Raw genomic sequence first — 19,643 nt, 5'->3', positions numbered from 1 at the left:
TGCACAACCCTTGCCATACCCTTCAGTGTTTCATCACAGTAATGCATAATGCATGGTTCATTGTTTAATTGGAGTTGATGGCAGAATTTAGATCTAGGCTGTCCGTCAGCCACATAATTCAATAGTCTGCTACTGCCTTGTGATTTTGTAATCCTTTTGTTTTGCCTCTTGGTTATACAAAACAAATAGGTAGCTCCCCCTACTGGTAGATATGAATAACAAAAAAGATGAAGCTGTGTTTGTATCTTCCGCTCTCCCATAACATAACCTTAGCAAAATATGCCATTCCAGACTTAATTACATACACCAGTATTACTGTGTTAACAAAGGCAAGAAGACGATGTTGTACGAACTCTACCACATTTTTATGGTGTAAAAAACTCTAACTAATAATCACATGCCACTGAATTGTAGTCGATGATAAATAGAGTGTAGTTGTAATGTGTTATAACCAGAAATAGTGCTGTATTGCAGCGGCCACATGCGTAAAGATGACGTTATTGGATTGATTTCCCAGGAAGCTTATTCCACTACCTCCCTCCGTCCCTCTGTGTAAAACATGCTTATTCTTTCTTTTGGATGTTTACTGATAAGAAAACAGCAATACGTGTTCTGAAATTTGTTCCCTATTCCCATGATAATCCATAGTTTCAAATCAACAAGTGGCGAGGAGCGGCACGACAATCACGTGACTGACAGCGCTTCTGGTTTCCGTTAGATTTGGGAAAGATGATGTAGCTGGCCTTGGGTAGGATTTCTTTTATCAAAGAAAAGCGCTGTTAACAAAAGAAAAGGCATGGGCAGAAAGTTACAACAGTGAACGGTAGAATAATGCAGAAATCGTCGTAGTCTTAGAAACCATGGCTATAAGGGAATTGAAAGTCTGTCTTCTTGGGGTAAGTGAAAAAGTTGAAAAAATAAGATTCTTTACGGCGTATAACTCTGCAACCCGGTAACATTGGGAGACAATTCACACATTAAAAAATAATAATAATAATAGCGAAACTGTCTTCATAGTATCAAAATACGCCTGCTAGACTTGATTTTGCATGTATCTTTATCATTCGTGCTATTCGTTTTACGTTGTTTGATCACAGACAAACGCTCCTATTTTGCCCAGTTTTGTGAACTGCTGCTGTTTACTCGGTTACGAAACGGTGCAGACGTTCGATTTCACTTGTTCCCGGTGATTTAAAATGATATTACGCGATAAAATGCGACGTCTATTTAAATTCTTTAATTTAACAATGACTTCTAACATGCGAGGTGTTATTTGCTTCCTTTGCTGATGTTGCCCTGTCAGTTTATTAAACATTCTACGGTGTTGACAGCTCTGTTATTTCTGACCACACTGCAATATTTTTTTAAATATTCCTCTTTCAAGGATACGGGAGTGGGGAAGTCCAGTATTGTGTGTCGTTTTGTACAGGACCATTTCGACCACAACATAAGCCCAACAATAGGGTAAGAAACGTTGAAAATAAGTCATGATAATGCTGTAATAATGCATAATAATAATCTCTTACAGTGTAGTGAGCTAGACCAAATAGCTTAAAAACTTGTCAAATGACAATGTAACGAAAACAAATATATATCCAACTCGCAATTACTTATATATACTTATAGTATTCCGATTTGTTAACACAGGTTGTGGCAGTTGCTACGTGAGAGGGCCAAGAAGCTTATTAGGGTTGTGCTTCTGTCATGAGATACCGTTTTTAAAAAAAATTTTTTTTAAGGAAACCTACAGTTACGACCATTACAGATATCAAAGATAAGCTTGGCATTCGTTGTTAAGTCACATAAACATCTCAGGAACCAAAGGATGTTAATATGTTTGGGGATGTTGGTCATTACTCTTGTTTGGTTTTTGTCTCTGATTTGCAGTGCATCATTTTTGACAAAGACCGTCCCCTGTGGAAATGAACTACACAAATTCTTGATTTGGGACACAGCGGGACAAGAACGGGTAGGTGTGAGGTGAACTTTTTAAGGACCTGCATATGGACCAGAGGCATTTTCATTTGGCGTGAGGGGCAGTTTGCAGGTTTCTAACCATTGTTGGCCAGTGCCTATGGGACTCCCTGAACAGCTTCTCGCTGCGGTGGAATTTTGTGTTGCCTTGAGTGAACTCTCATGTAGCCCAGTTGTTTCTCTGAAAAATGGTGTGATGTGAGGTCCATGGGCTGGACTCAGAAAGAAAAGGCTGAGGCCTTTCAGACATTGCTGCCTCTATCTGGCGTGGGCCCAGGTGAAGTGTGTCAAATTATTTGGCGGTGAATCATAAGACCGGGTGGAATTGTGGAGAGGAAAAAATAACAGAAATTATGCTTGACTTGAGTTTTTTTTGAAGTGTGCTTAGAAACTGCTTAGAAACTGTTTTAGAAACACTGTTTTTACAGCAGTGAATCTACATTTTTATAATCATAGATATATAAAAATGTATTTTTAAAAATATAACAGTGAAATAAATTTTGCTTCATCTGTGTATCATTTACCATCAAGAAACAGTTTAGCTATACATCACCAAGTTTCTAGTTTCTGAAAATTGTGGCTGTCTTGAGTTTTGTCAGAGATCACTGCAGCATGACAGTCTTCCTTATTCTCAGGTTAAAATAACATTTCCTGTCAGTAGTGTTAAACTTGTAATGAATACAACTGATTGAGCCAGAAGTCGAGCTGACTGAACCATAGTCTACTCTGCTCATAAACATATTCTACTCGTAGATGTACTCTACTTGCAAACATTACTCCCAAATATGACTTTACTTACAGTACAGGCTCACGCAGCTCATAAACATAAGCTACTGAACTGAATTTCCTGGGAACAGCTATTATGACTCAGGGTTGGGTAGTTTTTTGTAAAAGTATTCTGTGGGATAATGATACTCTGAAGTAAAACTTGTATCAAAGCAAAGTACTTGGTATCATATGATCTGTTTAGATGATGACTACTTAAAATGAAAGTCCAGTGTGTCAAATTTTTACTTATTAAGCCTCTCTTGACTCTGGCTGGCAATGCCTGCTGACATCTGCTGACACACTGACACATCATTGTTTATGATTTCTCACAATTGAATTTGTCATTGCCTTTCAGTTTCATTCATTGGCCCCGATGTACTACCGGGGATCGGCTGCCGCTGTCATTGTTTATGACATCACCAAACTGGTACAGTAATCGAATGGGCGGAAGAGAACTATGAAAGATTACAGTCACATTAGGTGCAGTAGATCCTAAATAAAGCGAATGAAGTTGTAGTATTTTTGAGCCATAAATCTGCTGTATTATTATTATGTTTTCAATAGCAGCCTTACTAGACTTTACTGTGTACTTACCGTGTACTATGTATAATGGCAACAAAAACAATGATAACAATAGTTATCTGTCAATCTGCTTTAGATTGTTACTCACAGTGCACAGTACTCCACCTAAATCAGAGTTAACCATGATCCACATAATCCATTGAAACCTGCTATTCTGGGACTGAGGCCTGTGCTTTGACCTGCTTCTGTATCTCACAGGACTCTTTCCAGACCCTCAAGAAATGGGTGAAGGAACTAAAAGACCATGGCCCTGAGGACATTGTGGTGGCCATAGCAGGGAACAAGAATGACCTGGGGGACATCAGGTATGCTGTTAACCTCAGATTATGTGAATATAACCATTCTCCCCCTCACAGCATCTGTAGGACAGGCTATGTGGCAACAGTTAGACACACGTACTGTATAGTGCTTCCAATCCATACATTTTAAGTTGAAAAGACATATAGAATTTTTTACACCCAAACATGAACTAATTTAGTATCCCTGATTGGTGAGATCTGAATAACAGGCATTTATATACGAGTCACTGCTTTCATTATATTTTTCCCATCTTTGAATATAGTTAGTGGGCTGCTTGTTTCATACACATTATACAGGCTCTAATATTGATTTTTGCCTGGGTCAGAGTCTGTGAGGGGGGGAGAACCCTGGGGTATAGCTGACATGTAAGAGAGTCCAAGGCCTGTGATGCAATAACAAAACATTCAGGGGAACTAGAAGAGACAATTTCCCTTTAACCGTGCCACTTAACTTATTAAAGCACTCTGATTTGCAGATACCATAATATTGTATCTAAGTTACTCAAATATCCACTGAAATCTTCACACGTTTGGAGTATGTGCTTCTTTTAAGTCTCCACGTCTTAAAAGCCTATTTGCTCTCATATGAAACATTAGTATGAAAATGTGGCAGCATTGTGAGTGTTGGGTGGGCATCAGGCCTTCATATCATGCCTCATTCTGTCCTCGCAGGGAAGTTCCAATGAAGGAAGCCAAGGAATTTGCGGAGTCTATTGCAGCCATTTTCATCGAAACCAGTGCAAAGAATGCAGTCAATGTGGAGGAACTCTTTCAGAAAATCAGTGAGTGTTTTCTCTTATTTTCTTCACTGATAATATTTGTACCAGGTATGTTGTTTTTTTTAACATGTGTGTTAACTATAAGATAAGATATGCTTTCTTTTACAAGGTCACTTTATTTTTCATAAATTAACTTCTCCCTTGTCTGATTCTTCAAGAAAAAAATATGACATAAGTATCCTTCTTGGTTGAACTTCTGTAGTAATCCTTTCAGGATATAAACTACTGTTGCCTTATTTTCAGTTTGAACACAAATAGCTGGTTATGGCACAACAAAAAAATCTCTGCCGTTTGTTTGCATTCCTGTGGCCTGTCAGTACGGTGCTTTTAGGACCTTACCTTTGTATCCATTTTGCGTCCGCTGATAAAATGTTTGTGCCTTAATTTGGATTCAGGTCGGCAGATTCCGCCTTTGGATCCCCAGGACGTGGACGCACCAGAGACCTTCAAACTGACCCGACAGCCGCCTCCCTCCAGTAGGAGGTGCTGCTAGTGAGGGGTGCACAGGGGAAGGTTTGCAGGCCACACGGGACGACTCAGACCTCAGCATGTTCCGGTTTGACCAGCGTGCGCTTACACAGCCTGCCGGCGTACCCCCCTGTGGGGTGAGAAAGAGTGAGTCCCAACTGGGTAAACCCAGGATCAAAGAATCAAGATGGTAGAGTTTCCCACCAATGCAAGACACAGCACTTCATAGGGGCTGAAAGTAGAGCGGCAGTCTATCACAAGAGTCAATTCAGCTTGAAATGTAAGAAACGTGACCTCAGAACTCACCTGGCTGCTGTTTAATGTGCAAATGATTACATCCAGCCTACACTGGAACCTAGCAGTACTACATCCAAACATTCCTTAGATAGAATAAATAAACCTAAAAGCATATCCATGCACATGGAGGTCTTTGCACCATGATACATAGCCTTGTATTGTACCTTACCCTCTTTATGTGCATCACAGTTTAACATCAATAACAAATACTGTTATACTATAAATAATTATTGGTGATATTATGTAAATGTGAAATCAGAATTGATTCTTTTCATAAGTATGGTAGATGAAGCATTGGTACCCAAGTGTGACCTTTTTCAGGTATAAGTGTGGATCTTCTTTCAGGTATAAGTTTTGTTCTTTGTCCTCAACTCTTGGTGGACCTGTGAAGATCTCTGGTTTGGAGATCTGTGGATTTTTAGCATTTTATGTCCTTTCAGAAGGTACCAGTGAAGGACCATAGCAGTTGGCCAGTCATAGCACAAAACAAAATACTTCTGGTCTGAGGCTTAGTTTCACTGATTTATTCTGAATTGACCCTTGCAGTCAGGAATCTCACCAAACTGAACTGGGCCCTGAGTTTGTTTGCAGATTGTCTGCAGGATCACCTTGATAGTACACAGTAGTCAGAACTGCCAGTTCTTATCTTTATGAGTAACCAGAAGCATTTGCTGTAAGAGCAGAATTTAAATGACCAAGATCTTCCCTACTCCTGTTATAATCCCTATGGCACATCACAGGAAAGGTCTTCTTGTTCTTTTCCACACATTGTCCGCTTTTTAAATTCTATTAATAACACAATAAACCACGTTGCGGGGAAGTGTACTACAAAAATATTTTCCATTCGATTTTACTGTTACAAAAGTGTTCTTTGCATAGTATAAAATATTTGTGGTTCAAAACAGATGAAAAACTGTTACAATATCTGATTTATCCCTATGCTCAGAGATATGTATTCATGCAGAGTAGTTATTGGCCAGCCTTTTAAGTGCTTTGTCTTTAATTGTCCCCTTTTTCTTTTTAAACTCAACGAGAAAGAAAGTGCTGTTGTATCTGTAATACACCTTAGTCACATGTTGAAACTAATCAAACCGACACTTTTCACTGGTTTGTCCTGTATTCATGTTAAACAGTCTACGAGTCAGGGGTTAACTGTTGGCACTGGTATTGTGAGATCATGGAAATACAGATTACAAATCATAGTTTATATGTTTGTGTGTATGTGTGTTTGTGTGTTTTCAGGAGCTGCAGTAATTCACAAACAGGACTTTTCTGTAAATTAAATTTTGTTAGTGGAACTTAAGTGATGTCAAACTTACATCATGTATATACAGTACATGTATAATTCATGCTGTATCATGTGCCTTGCATGTATGTGCCTTTCCCTGGTTAAGTGGGAAAATATTTTGCAGGCCAGATGGCCTTTGTTTTCTCTTACAATTTACAGAGTATGCTTGTTAGCTTAGCCAAGTTCCCTCCTTAAAAGTGGGACTTCAGTAATGTTAGTTGTGCATTCTTGTAGTATTTTTTTGGCATGTGTATCTGTGAAAAATAATGGCAGTCAGAATAAAGATGGCCACCTGCTGGCAGGCATCCATAATGCAGGACAAAAACCCACTGCCAGTATGCTGATAGATTGTTCCGAAGCTGTGTTATGAATGTCTAGTGTTGAAGGATTGGGTCCCATGGCAGTATTTGTTGTGAATATAGGAAACAAAACAAAGGCACTTTACTCTCAGAAGACATTAGATGCAACTTGTTGATAATAATTCCCCACAGTGTTCTTACAGATACATTTGGGATTCGTTATGCCCTCATACACACACATTTGTGAATCATTCAATGTTTTAGTCCTTCTTATATATGATTAATTGTGCCTTATAGCCACTGGTCTGAGATAATTTATGGTTTTTGCTACTCATTTTGGATCTATGCTTTACATTCATACATTATTCATCCAATATATCTCTTGCTTATACATATGTTACAATATTCCATACAGCCATTTATTTTTGCTGTTACATTATTTTTTGAATGGAAATGTAAGCAGTTCCAAAGTGACAATAAGCAAAGCCAGTGCTGCCATGCCTGTATAGTTTCAATGATCTCATTCATGTAAAGTGAAAGAGAAATCAAAAACTGCCAATGTCACCAGTGTGTTTGTGATTAAGCTGATTCATAAAAGGGTAAATCAGATACTATCACCACACTGTTGTCTTAATCATCTAGTAAAGGGAGTGTGAAACACTGCTCTGCCCACTTGTGGGATTTGTTAACTCATTTGTGTTCTGGTTAAGAACAGACTAAATCAAGGAGTGGAGACTTCTTAATAGAAAGGCCTGGACTTGACTTACCGCCTTGAAGTCGAACCGGATACACACACATCAGCTTCTGCCATTTGGCTGCCGGTGGGGTGCTTCAGCCTCCTTTTTGTATTGATTCTGTTGGCAAAATTACTCCCCACACATAAGGCCTTTGAAGCTCAGTGCTCATTTGTAAACACACCGGTTGAACAAGCCCTTGGGATACATTTAGAGTACATGGTTTTTATGCATTTACTGCTTTTCAGATTACCAGACAACTCTCTCTATTCCCTTCATCTTTGTGGAAACCCAGATAGCAGTGTATATTGGAATTGTTTGAAATGCCATTGAGGGTTTGCATGACTTAAGATATGACAAATATATTGAAAATGTATTCATAATAAAATGTATAAAGTATAGAAAAGTATTTTAATCTGAAAGTGGAATGGAATTGGATTAATATTTTAAGATAATAATTGTTTTGTTGTACTTACTCATCATGTCCTGATAATGTCTTTTTTTAGACATGAAAACCAATAAAAAAATGACTGCTGTAGACACTCTGGTGGACTGGTGCCACGTGTGTTTCAGTCAGAAAAACAGCAATTGATAGGTTTTAACTTGCACGTTAGTCACATTAATCCCTTTTTTGTAATATTTCCGGACAAGGTTAACATTTTATATTAATCTTTGTGGTAATAAACTGGTAGTATTTCTACATATTGGTGTCTTTTCATGATGTTTCCCGTTGCTTTTTCAGGCTATCATTGGCGCTACAAATACACATCACCACATGAACACAGATTTTTAGTGCTTTTAGGAATTATACTTCCTTCACGTCCCCACATTATATTTCATTTGCCAACTAAACTCAGCATTCGAATTCAGATCCATCACGTGTTATGGAACCAACACATAAACAATATCATGTCACTAATCCACAAACATGTTATCATAATTACACAACTTAAGTTTTCACCTTGAGGTTTTGATGTTCGATGTGTGGCCTACTCACTGGCTAAGCACATGGTGCACTACCAGGAGTACATAAATACTTCAATCCATATAAAAAAAAGTTTTTAGTTGATATGCATTTAACATAAATGGTAGCAAGAACAAATATGCAATTTTGTATTATAATTGTGACAAGAATTGCAGTAAGAAACCATAGAGCAAGATAATTTGAGGCAAAACCACACTTTAGCCCCACCTGCTGGCTCATTTATTAAACCTTGCTTCTCAATACAACCTACTTTTCTTGAATACGTACTGTAAATATTTAAATCCAGGTTAAAAATACCCCTTTTCAAGTAAGTTTATAATCTGTTGTAGTCTAGATACAGAGCTGGAGAAGCGTGCAGACATAGTGTATTCTGAATGACAAACTTTACTCACTGTCACCTCTCTACATTTGGGTATTGTGACCCCTTTTCACAGGCTGGATCTTTGGAGGTGGGTATGTTTCTTGCTTTCTCATGCCTGTGTGGGTTCTCTGTCACTGAGCAAGTATTTCTGCTGCCATTGTAAACCCCTGGCTGAGTTATATGTAGCCCACTCTGCTCTTTGAATCTCTGTTTTCTAAGACAGCTCTTTGCATATTCCTTTTTTTTTTGTTTCCCACTCTCACCAATGCCCTCTTTCCAAAATCACCCGAAGCCTGCTATCCGTCCCCTGCTACGGTATGTCCACCACTCCAGCCTGCCAACCCAGCTTCAGATGCTCCATGCATCCTGACCAAAACTGTCTGACTTTGTATTTGTGAGCCCATGCCCCCTGGGGTTGACCAGAAAAGAATTAACTCCCTCTACTGAGTCTGGTTCCTTCTGAGGTGTCTTCCTGCGTGTCTTCAAGTTTTCCCTTGCCACTTTTTCCTCAGGCTTGCTCTGTGAGGGTTTAGGCCTGGGTAAACTGTGAAGCATATTGTCACAAATCTTTTTCAAAATGTGCTGTATAAACAAAATGCGGGTGATTCGTGATAATTGGACCCTAGATAATTGGATTAGAGGCTCTATTGTATTTTTACATAATCTAGAAAGATATTTGTCATTTTGAGACACGTCTATTACATTTTTTTTCTTTTTACCATATGCAGTCACATGTAGTCACAGACGGTCATTCATCATTTGCTGAAGAGAAGCAGTTCCTCGTTACTGTTGTTCTTCAGTTCAATATGGATTGTCACTTTAGTTTAGCGTTTAGCAAGTTAACAGCCTATACAGGTGTGACCTTCTGAAAAGCTGAGAATAGCACTAATGAGATTGATAGCCTGGCGCATTCCACACAGTCTTTGACCCCTGTACAGCAGGGTTTTGGTAACTGTGATGACTCACACCCCTCACCTCACATACGGATTTACTTCCTTGAGGATCGCGCAGAACTGCAGACCACATACAGGGCTCACATTATATTGGCCATATTATTGATTGATTTATGTTGTGTATTGAAAATGTGTATTGTTAGTAAGAGCGCAATATAAAGATATTGGCAGGGGTGGAACTACTGCACTACATGTCCCACGAGCTTCTGGGTGATGAGGAGGTCACGCCAGAGTATAAGAAAACGAGGGGGGACACACCCTCTCCCTTTCTGTATCGCGCTCCTAATCTCAATGGTCAGGTCTCAGACTTAGTGAAAGCGAAGTTAAATAAATCTCATTAGTTCTTCAATTAGATTCTGTCTCCGCCTGTTATTATTTTTGATCCAGTGCCCGCATAGGACACAATTTACACGTTTCAGAATTTTGCTTATAGAACACTGAACTTTTTTATTGTAGTAAGTTGGGGACCATATAGCCTACTTCTGTTAAATGTACAGAAACAGATTATCAGCATCACAGTCCACAAAACTTCGTCTGCTGAACATTAGCAGTTACAGTTACTAGTAGGCTATATCTCTGCATTTAATAGATGAAATTTAAGTGCAAAGTGAAATAGCCTATTTTGCGTAGTCGCTGTTTGTAACGCCTATTTCAAGATTAGTAAATATTTGGTTATTATTTTCTTAACTGCGTGTTACGGGAAACAATTTCCTGGGCAATTTAATTGAGCCGTGCCTTTCATGTTGACGCGCGCAATAAATGCGCGTCCCCGTGACTGTACCCGTGTGCTAGTCCCCAGCGCGCAGTGACTCAGTGCTGCGTTCATTTTTTATTTTTTATTTTTTACACACGCAGCGCTCCTTGGTACCGCCATCGCCAACACTTTCTAAGCAAAAATGTCCAAATTGGAGCAGATACTCATTCTTGATCCACCAAGCGACCTCAAATTTAAAGGTAAGGCAACGCCGTTGCTGTCGGCGCGGAAAGCGCACATTCACGGCCGCACTGCATGGTCCCGGGCCGGAGATAATTTCACTCCCCCTCCGCTCGCAGCGCGTAAATCTCCGCCGCCATTTTGCGGGAAAGCGCGAGGCTCCCGGGCCGCTGCGGATCCCCTGCACCCCGGCTGTGCAAGATCACTGTTTAGCTGCGAGATTGAAGCGGCGGCAGAGTTTCTCTTGCCGTACCTGTTCATACTGACTCATGGGATAAAAAGGCTGCCTCCTAGTTCTGAAGATACAAACGGCTTTTATTTGTTTTTGGAGGTGCGTGTAGACCTTTATCAGACTTGTCCGCTCAAAAAATACCCAGATAGTTCCCTGTCTGGGTAAACCTTTGCTATCTTTCCTAAGCGGTATCTTGGCTTGGCAACCAGCTAGCTTAATGCACCTAGCTAGTCAGCATTATCCTCCAGAAACTGACGGTCTCTCTTTCTAGTTTGCAGACCAGTTGTGTTATCGTATGCCGAGACTCATAACCGATAAGAGTTTACTTTCATTTCTGTACCGGAACCATATTGCTAACTAACATTAGCGAACTCCAACTTTTATCTTGCTAGCCTTGAGCATTACTGGTATTGTGTGGTTAACTAGAAAACAAAACCCAGTTAAAAGCTTCCAGTCTGTATTAAAGCATTGCTGGACATGGGTCCAGAAAGTTTATTTGTTGTGTTCCTAATAATTAATAAAGTGTGGGCATTAACGTTTGCGAGGATACACCAGAGCAGAAAGGTATCTGATCTCTGCTGATACGTTTTCATGTGGTATGCTGGCTATTTTGTAACGCTAATGTCGCTCTGCAACATTTCTTTGTCAACTTAAAACACACGATCAGTTATAATGCGTAGCCTATGCTAGTTTTCAGTTATTGGGATGTGGTTGTTGTGCAGTCGAATGGTTTGAGTGACAGAATACAAGTGAAAGAAGAAGAAATCGGGAAAGGAACGTTTATCCACAAAGCAAATGCTGTTATGGTGCCAGAAAATTGTTAAACTTGTTAGAAAATTGTGCCCTTCATCATTGTGTTGATTGTGCCCAAATGTTAGATTAAGTAAGGACGGTGGAACTGTCAATGGCGGGTCTCTGCACTAATTTCTGTGCTTTATTTAGTTTGTGGGTGTTTAAATTCCAGAATCAAATCGTGTTCAGTAGCAGCTCACCTGATTGCATTACACCTGTTTGGGAAATGGCAGAGAATGGTTTCATAGTCTGCTTAATTTGAATGATGTTAGAGGACTGACGTACAGGAAGTCTTTAGACTTTCGGTTTTGTACATCCAGTCTAGTAACAGCAATGGAGTCTCCCTCGTGATGCCCCTGTACTCATTAATCAACAGCTAGACTGCAGCTGAACTTTGCTTATTGTTTTAGCCTCTCAAAGACGTTTTTGTACAGTGTGTGTAAGGGAGGAATCTGTATAGGCTGCATTCTTAGCAGCCCTATATATCTGGGGTAGAGTTTAGTGCTGCTGTGATTAGGCTATTATGTCATTCTGCAGATTTCCTTTTGCAGCTTGGCAGTTTGTAGTGCATGTGACAATGCTAGGGCATTGCCCAATTACCTATTACCCAAGTTACTACTGGTTCTGTTATCTCAGCATTTGCCGCTTGATTCTTAAGTGATTGGGTTATGCAGAATTCTATGAACCATAGGCAGAATCGGTGAATATTGTCAGGGTTGTGTGTGTGTGTAGCATTCATATTCGAACGATAAACAAGTTAAAAGACTTCACATGATCTGCATTTGTTTGAGCTTTGGCTGGGAACCAGAGGTGTACCAATGTGAAATGGTTTAAAGTAACTATAGATTTTGCAACGGTCATATCTGAATGAAACTTAAGAACATGTTTGTTGCGTTTATTGTGAGCCTGTGTCCTTTTCATTTTAGCTTCTCATCTACTCTCTACTGTACACCCTGGGAACCAACGTTGGTCATTCGTCATGGGTGTTATAGTTAGGGATGATGGGGTACATGTAAATATTCACCCTGCGGTGCTGTTATGCAAGCTGCCAGTGAACGCCAGGCTGTCATCTGTTGTTTTCTCAGAATGCATGGCTATGGAGCACAGCCCGGGGTGTTTTCTGCTAAAACTGGTGTGTCTTTGTGTGCCACATTGTCTTTTTGTTCTCTGCTGGGTAGTGGATGTACTACTAAGCAGGCATTTTTCATATGGCCCTGCCTGTTAACACTGCACTCTTTTGTTTTCCCAGATGTCTCTCACGCTTTGCTGTGGAGTTTAGTTAATATTCAATCTTTGTTAGGGTAGGCCCAGAGTTACGATGAGCAATTACCGGGACGTCGTGTCAGGGCAGGTTTGATGACGTGGACCGTACTGCAGTAGTCTGCCATTAAGGTAGCGCACCAGCTACACAGCGTGAGCTGATCTTCTGTGTGAGCGGGGGCTGACATGTCAGGCGGGTTTTTAAATTCGGGGAGAGGTGGTGTGCGTCGCCACTTCAGGTTGTGGCCCAGAAGCCTGAGCCGTAAGGGCCCACTTAATCGACGTCTGCACAAATAAAGCCCTTGTTTTACGGCTAGAGTTTAATAAGCTTGTATTTTGGTGCTTCTGACAAACAGTCCTTCTCTGCTTTGTGTCTTTGTACCTGCTTCCTTTCACAGCTCTATCTTGAATTATTTTTGGGAATTCTACAGGAAACAGTTTGGTGGAAACTGCCGCTGTAACATCCCGCTGTTGAATGCCCATTCTTTATTTGCTAATGGTAGCCCTTCTCATGAGCTTCTTTTGCCCCAAAAGTTAGTGTCTCCATTGAGCATTTCTGGACATATGAAATGTACAGAAAAGCATGAGCTCATAGGTGCATACAGAAGTGACGGTGTGGCAATGTCTGGCACCATACCAGCATTGGCTTCAGCTGCTAAGCACCTGTATGATTTCAGCATACTTGTAGCGGATTTTAAGGATAATCACAGGCAACTCCTAAGTGCTGCTATTGAGGTGAAAATAATGCTCTGTTTTTAGGGTTTAGTGAACTGCTTAATTTAGGTTACCGTGTTGGGGGTTAAGATCATTTCCTAGAAGCAGTGTTTCACGTTGAAACACTTACCTGTCCAAATGATTTGGACAGAAATGTAGCCAAATAAAATATGGAGACACTAGTAATGCTAGGTAGCTAGCTACCTGCCTTTACTAGTTTCACCATATATTATTTGGCTACCTTTCTGTCCAAATGATTTGTGTGTGTGCATTACAGTCACCCCATTGCTGGGATCAGAATTCAGAGGTTTGACCATGAACAGAACATTTCATCAGCATTTTTAAACGACCCCTGTGTTAAACTAAATCATTCAGTGCTGTTGTTCAGCTTGGTATGGGAAAGTGAGAGCAAATGTAGACCTTTTTCTAGCATACAGGAAGAGCTGCAGTTCCATTGGCAGTCGCATTAGTTAGTCTCAGCTCAGGAGTACCGCGGTGTGCATTTGTATATCAAATGATGGACGTGCCTCTGTGCCGTCGCCAGGCGACCTGGAGCTCACCCTCTGACCGAGGCTCCTTCTGTCAGTGTTCTGGCTCATAGGAACATCTGAACATCTGTCTCTGCTGCGCCGTCTGTTCCTGCTCCGTGCCGGACATGCACACCGGCTCCAGTTCTTTCTCACTGAAGTCATTCTGGGGTCATCGTGGTGTAACCGCTGGTCAAGCCGCTTCCTGTCTCCCTCGGCCTGCTTCCTGAAACGCTTTGCATGACCGTGACTGTGACGGTGGTGGAGGTGGCCAAAGCCGTGACAGACCCGCTCAGCAGCCTCTGTCCCTGCCGGTGGTTTTAGACTTGCTCCACTATGCAAAATAAAAGTGTACTGCAAAGCCTTTGCATTGAGTCAGCCCTGGTAGGTGCAGATACAGAGTAAATATATATTCTGAACGTTCACTCCGATCCAGTAAGAATACTTCCCTTTGTTTCATTTCATTCTGTATGCGGTAATTCACACCAATGCTGTTCATCAGCTTTAGTCCAAATGACAGGTGTCAGTTCACCAGCGTATCAAACGTCAGTCATGTGGCCCATTCGGAACAAATGCACTGGTCGTCAATTATCCATTTGCAAAGGAAGTGAGTGATTGGTGTCCATTTGTCTCAAGCGTGACAGAGCCGTACATATAGCCGTGTCTGTATCCCCACAAGCAAAGTGCATAACGGATGGCGCTGAAGACAATGTATGAGTAGGTTTCCCATTGCGCTCAGCTGTATGAATGAGCTACAGCAGCTGGTCCATTGGATGGCCCACCCCTGCCTGACTGGCTCAGTGTGTGACTCTGATTTCCGGGTGAGAGGCCTGTTTTCTGTTCTGTGAGCGCTCCCCCGTGACCCCTCTGTTCTGCCCCCTTCCCCTGCAGGCCCCTTCACGGACGTCGTCACCACAAACCTGAAGCTGAAGAACCCCTCGGAAAGACCGGTATGTTTCAAAGTGAAGACGACGGCCCCGCGCAGGTACTGCGTGCGGCCCAACAGTGGCCTCATCGAACCCGGAGCCACCGTCATCATTTCCGGTACGAAGCCAACCGGCACGCCACGCCACATCTGTCTGTAACACTGACGGGTGAATAGGAAGGAAGGAATTTCTCTTAAGAAGTTAAAACGTTACATTTGGAAAAATTGTACTTTTACTGCAGTTTTCATGACAATAGCCAGCAAATACGTCTGTTTCTTTATTTAGCTGTCTTAGGGGCTGTGGGTGTCTGTAGCCTGGACAAATTGGTTTTCCAAACTGGGGAGAAGATCGGGGGGGAAGCACAATTTCAAGTCTCAACCTGGCTCGCCTTGCACTTTTTTCTGTATCAGATATGAAATCAATATAATGAATCAATGACAGTTCATGTTAAATTTGCACCTGCTCAGTTTGAATTTTGAAGTCCATGTACTGTTCTGTCAGACTGGCTAAATGGATGACCAGGCACTCACAGTACTTCAGTAGTTACCGTTTATCTGCTTCTGCTCTGATGTGTCTACGTTTGTCTAATTGTTTCCAGTGATGCTACAGCCGTTCGAATACGATCCCAATGAGAAAAGCAAACACAAATTTATGGTTCAATCCATTTTTGCACCTTCTGGTGCTACAGACAACGAAGCAGTGGTAAGATTTTCTTCGGTTTTTTAAAGAAATTAACTACAGTTGTCAAAAGAAATTAAAAAAAGCATCCTTTTGAAATATAGAAATCATATGATGGAATTTGTAATCGGGCAAAGTTCATTAAAGTCCATTTTTGTGCCTGTGTCAATTAAATTTGAATGTGTGGTCATTTTTGCCTGTTAACTGTGGGGGTATAGTTATGTTAGGGTATGACTATGAAGCAGCTATGCTTGTTATGTTCTACTTGCTAAGTCTATCATAAGGGAGCTATATTCCAGTGTGTTTACATCTCATGTGGTCAGGCTGTAGAGCATTGTGCTCCAGGCACACAGTCTTAAATCTGCTCACATTTCTATGCTGGGGGAGAGGTTAAATGGGGACCATAAAGATGACCATTAGTTCATTGTCTACATCTTGTATTATTTTATTTCTTTTTATGTGTGTAAAGCACTTTGTAACTCTGTTTTTGAAAAGTGCTATACAATAAAGATTATTATAAAGATTATTATTATTATTAGTTCAATCAGATGAACACACAGCTGGAAGGAACACAGTACAGAAATGGATGCCCTGCACCTGAAAAAAACATTCCACTGTCTCTCTTTATCCAGTAGAGGGCAGCAAAAGCCCACATCATCAGAGTCGGTAGATTTGCAGTTGAATGTTCCTCTATTTTTCATTATTTGGAATAAGCTTATGTGGAATTTTAAATCCTAAGGCAGCTTTGACTAAAATACGGGTGAAAATTAGCCTTCCAGGCTAATTCTGGCACCTTTACAGAAATGTTATTAATGTGCATTGTCCGAGTCAATCTTAAAAAATGAGATCTAATTTAGTGGGTTTGGATTTTCCTGTGATAAGTCTGAAATTATTGTAATTTCTTCAAGGGGTTTTATGCATATTTTTTAAAAGTATGAAGCACTATCCCAGCGGGTCTAGTGTGCATGCACGTAAAAGGGTGGGTGTGTGCATTTAGGTCTGTGTTTCTGGTTGGAGTCCTGCTGTCAGAAGCTGATGTAGATAAGTGACTCCGCCCTCTTTCTTCTCTGGCAGTGGAAAGATGCTAAACCTGACGACCTCATGGATTCCAAGCTGCGATGTGTCTTCGAGGTGCCCAACGAAAACGATAAACCGGTGAGTTCTGCAGCGGGGCCCCGCTGCCATGGGCCTCTTCCTATAAAAGCATCAGCGCATGACCTCAGAGCCTCCCGTGTGCTGTGAGAATGTTCTGGCTGTTAAAGGCAGTTAGGCGTGAGGTCACAGGTCTGGTGCAGACTGCACTCCAGGAGAGCCAAACGCTACTTTTCCACTCTGACTAGCTCTCGGTTTTTGTCCGTCTGCGCGTTTAGTTTTTTTCCCCCAGGCGGAATGTGTTTTACCTGCGTCGTTTCCTCACCCCCGCAGGGCGACGCGGTGACCGAGTCCAGCAAAGCCGGCCCCGTTCTCAACGCGGCCAAAGGGGACGGCCCGGCGGCCACGCCCAAACCCGGCGCCCAGTCTCTGGACGACAGCGAGATGCAGAGGCTCCAGGCCGAGGCTGAGCGGCTGGCCGAAGAGAACCGGCAACTCAAGGTGCGAGTCGGGGTCACGACCCCAAACCCCGCCCTCCTGTCTGGTGCTTAACCAGGAGTGCACTGATTGGCTGCCAGCGCAGTGGCACAAGCACTCATCAGGAATGGATGCGCTTCACCGCAGGTCTTGAGTGGAACAGTTATTCTTTAAAAACGAGAGCATGCAAGTGCGCCCTCTTCCTGGATTCCTAAGGGGAGGCGGCGCTATATGGGCTGGCAGTTGGCACATGATATTTCTTGTGCCGTTTGTGTGGAAGGTGTGTTTATCCAGGTTAACCCAAATTTTACACATCAATGTTTACCTGGTTAGATTGCCTTCTGGGTAGAGGTCCTTCCCTTAACTGCTGCTCTACGCTTCTCCTGTAGTGTTCCCAAGCGGGGGAAGTTCCAGGAATGCGATGTCCTACAACTGCAACATTGTTTATGGCCACGCTCGATCCATGTTCTCACCCGCAGTGTTCTCTCTGCCCTGCTCTTAGGACGACTGTTTGCGGATGAGGAGGACCCAGCGGTCGGAGAACGTGGTCTCAAACACAGGCGTCCCCATGGGCGTGGGAAACAGCTCCGCGTCCCTCCCTTCCCTGCTTGTCGTCATCGCCGCCATTTTCATCGGATTCTTCCTAGGGAAGTTCATCTTGTAGGCGGAGGAGCGCGGCGACCCGCTCGCTGTTTCCGGGCCTGGTGGAAGTCTAATGTGTTTTTCGTTGACCTGCCATATCATTGGTAGTGCGGCCCACCGTCAACACGTCCGTGCACAGCGTCCACTGCATTGCCTTTAACGATCAATCTCACATGGTTAGCACACACAGAAAAGAAGAAAAAGCGAGACCTCTCCTTTCGTTGCTTCCTGGTCTTGGGGTGGGATGGGTTCTGGGGGAGGGGGGGAAGCAAGGAAAATGCACCCCGGCCAGGACATGTACTGTGTGGAGACAGCGATGGAAATTCGTTAATAAAAGAATCATTCTCTTTCTCTCTGTTGTTTTACTAGGAGTGGAATGGAATGTCAAGTGTCTTGTACATTTTATTTTAATCCTTTTTACGAAAATGGAAAAACTGCCAATGGAAACAAAAAAGCTTTTGCTGTCACTGGATTGCCTCATTGAAATGGTATGTTTGTCTAAATTTTAAACCTATGGGGAATTTGTGTTCAGCCAAGGAAATAGGTGCCTCTTTCTCTTTCCCTATCCTACTGACACCAGTACAGATGTCATATTATTATTATTATCATTGTTATTATTAATAAAAATACTTTAAGTTTTTACTCTTTTCCTGCCACAGATGTATATCCCTTGTGAGGCAAATGTTGACTAAAAATAAGGTCTCCATTCTTGCAGTACTGTTCCATGGTATTTCGCATTGAAGAAATAAAGAGAAAATGCATCTTTAACACTGTATTGATGCCGTTTTTAAATGTTCTTCTTTCAGTCTTGTGTTTTGTCAGTGGTGGCTTTGAGGCCCACACTTCATGGATAATTTATACACAGTAGAGAAAAAAAATTGACTTGACATTTATTGAGATTTATTCATGAAAAATCTGAAAAAATGAGAAGGTAGGCCATGCTAATCTGAATTTGGGGAAAACTTGCAGTGGTATTTTTCCTAATTTTTACTATTTTAACTTGGTGGCTTAGAAATATGATTGAAAAAATTTGTGGAGGGCTGAGAAAGAGGGAGGAGGAACTGGTCTGTCCCAAAATCAGTACCATGCGTTCTAGCCTGTGTTGCCACATATGTCTCCTACAGTCCAGGTAGGTCAGTTTAAGGCCTCCACTTCAGTTATGAACCATGATTTTTTGCAATTATGAATTTCCCACTTTGATATTTACTGGCTACTTGTTGCTCTATGAGGTAGGGTTTTTGCTCTGCAAACATTTTTATGGCAGAAAAAGAAACAGACAAAAACAATAGGGTTCCAGTACTTGCATGCTTGGACATGTAAATGATCAATTCAATCCGATGAACGCATTAAAATATGTCTGGCATCTTTTATCAGAAAAAATGTCAAATATATATATGGCTATAGCGTTACATCCCAAAAGTAAAAAAATTATGAAATCTGCCTCCGTGCCAACACATCATTTTTGTAACCCTAATCCTAACCCTAATCCTAACCCTAAATTCTATTAATAGGCCTAGAAGTGATCTTCAGATCGTGAATTGTCTATTAAGATGGATAAAAAGCAATCTTAATAAGATCAATT

General features: G+C 41.5%; 2 protein-coding genes across 2 annotated transcripts; both read left to right on the top strand.

Annotated features, from left to right (window-relative positions):
* Positions 1 to 648: 648 nt before the first annotated feature.
* LOC135260973 (ras-related protein Rab-31-like) lies at positions 649 to 8,190 on the top strand. The gene is made up of 7 exons (XM_064346748.1): positions 649 to 896; positions 1,385 to 1,464; positions 1,888 to 1,969; positions 3,098 to 3,169; positions 3,523 to 3,629; positions 4,296 to 4,405; positions 4,798 to 8,190. The coding sequence occupies exons 1-7, from the start codon at positions 861 to 863 to the stop codon at positions 4,893 to 4,895; spliced, it is 585 nt and encodes a 194-aa protein (XP_064202818.1). The 5' UTR covers positions 649 to 860; the 3' UTR covers positions 4,896 to 8,190.
* A 2,350-nt stretch (positions 8,191 to 10,540) lies between these two features.
* On the top strand, positions 10,541 to 18,829 carry LOC135260972 (vesicle-associated membrane protein-associated protein A-like). Its single transcript, XM_064346747.1, has 6 exons — positions 10,541 to 10,741; positions 15,138 to 15,290; positions 15,771 to 15,874; positions 16,925 to 17,005; positions 17,276 to 17,443; positions 17,922 to 18,829. The coding sequence occupies exons 1-6, from the start codon at positions 10,684 to 10,686 to the stop codon at positions 18,081 to 18,083; spliced, it is 726 nt and encodes a 241-aa protein (XP_064202817.1). The 5' UTR covers positions 10,541 to 10,683; the 3' UTR covers positions 18,084 to 18,829.
* The last annotated feature ends 814 nt before the right edge of the window (positions 18,830 to 19,643 follow it).

The sequence above is a fragment of the Anguilla rostrata genome, chromosome 8 (assembly GCF_018555375.3).
Source record: "Anguilla rostrata isolate EN2019 chromosome 8, ASM1855537v3, whole genome shotgun sequence".
Taxonomy (NCBI): domain Eukaryota; kingdom Metazoa; phylum Chordata; class Actinopteri; order Anguilliformes; family Anguillidae; genus Anguilla; species Anguilla rostrata.
The sequence above is the reverse complement of the archived record's forward strand: the minus strand, read 5'-3'. Positions and strand labels throughout refer to the sequence as shown.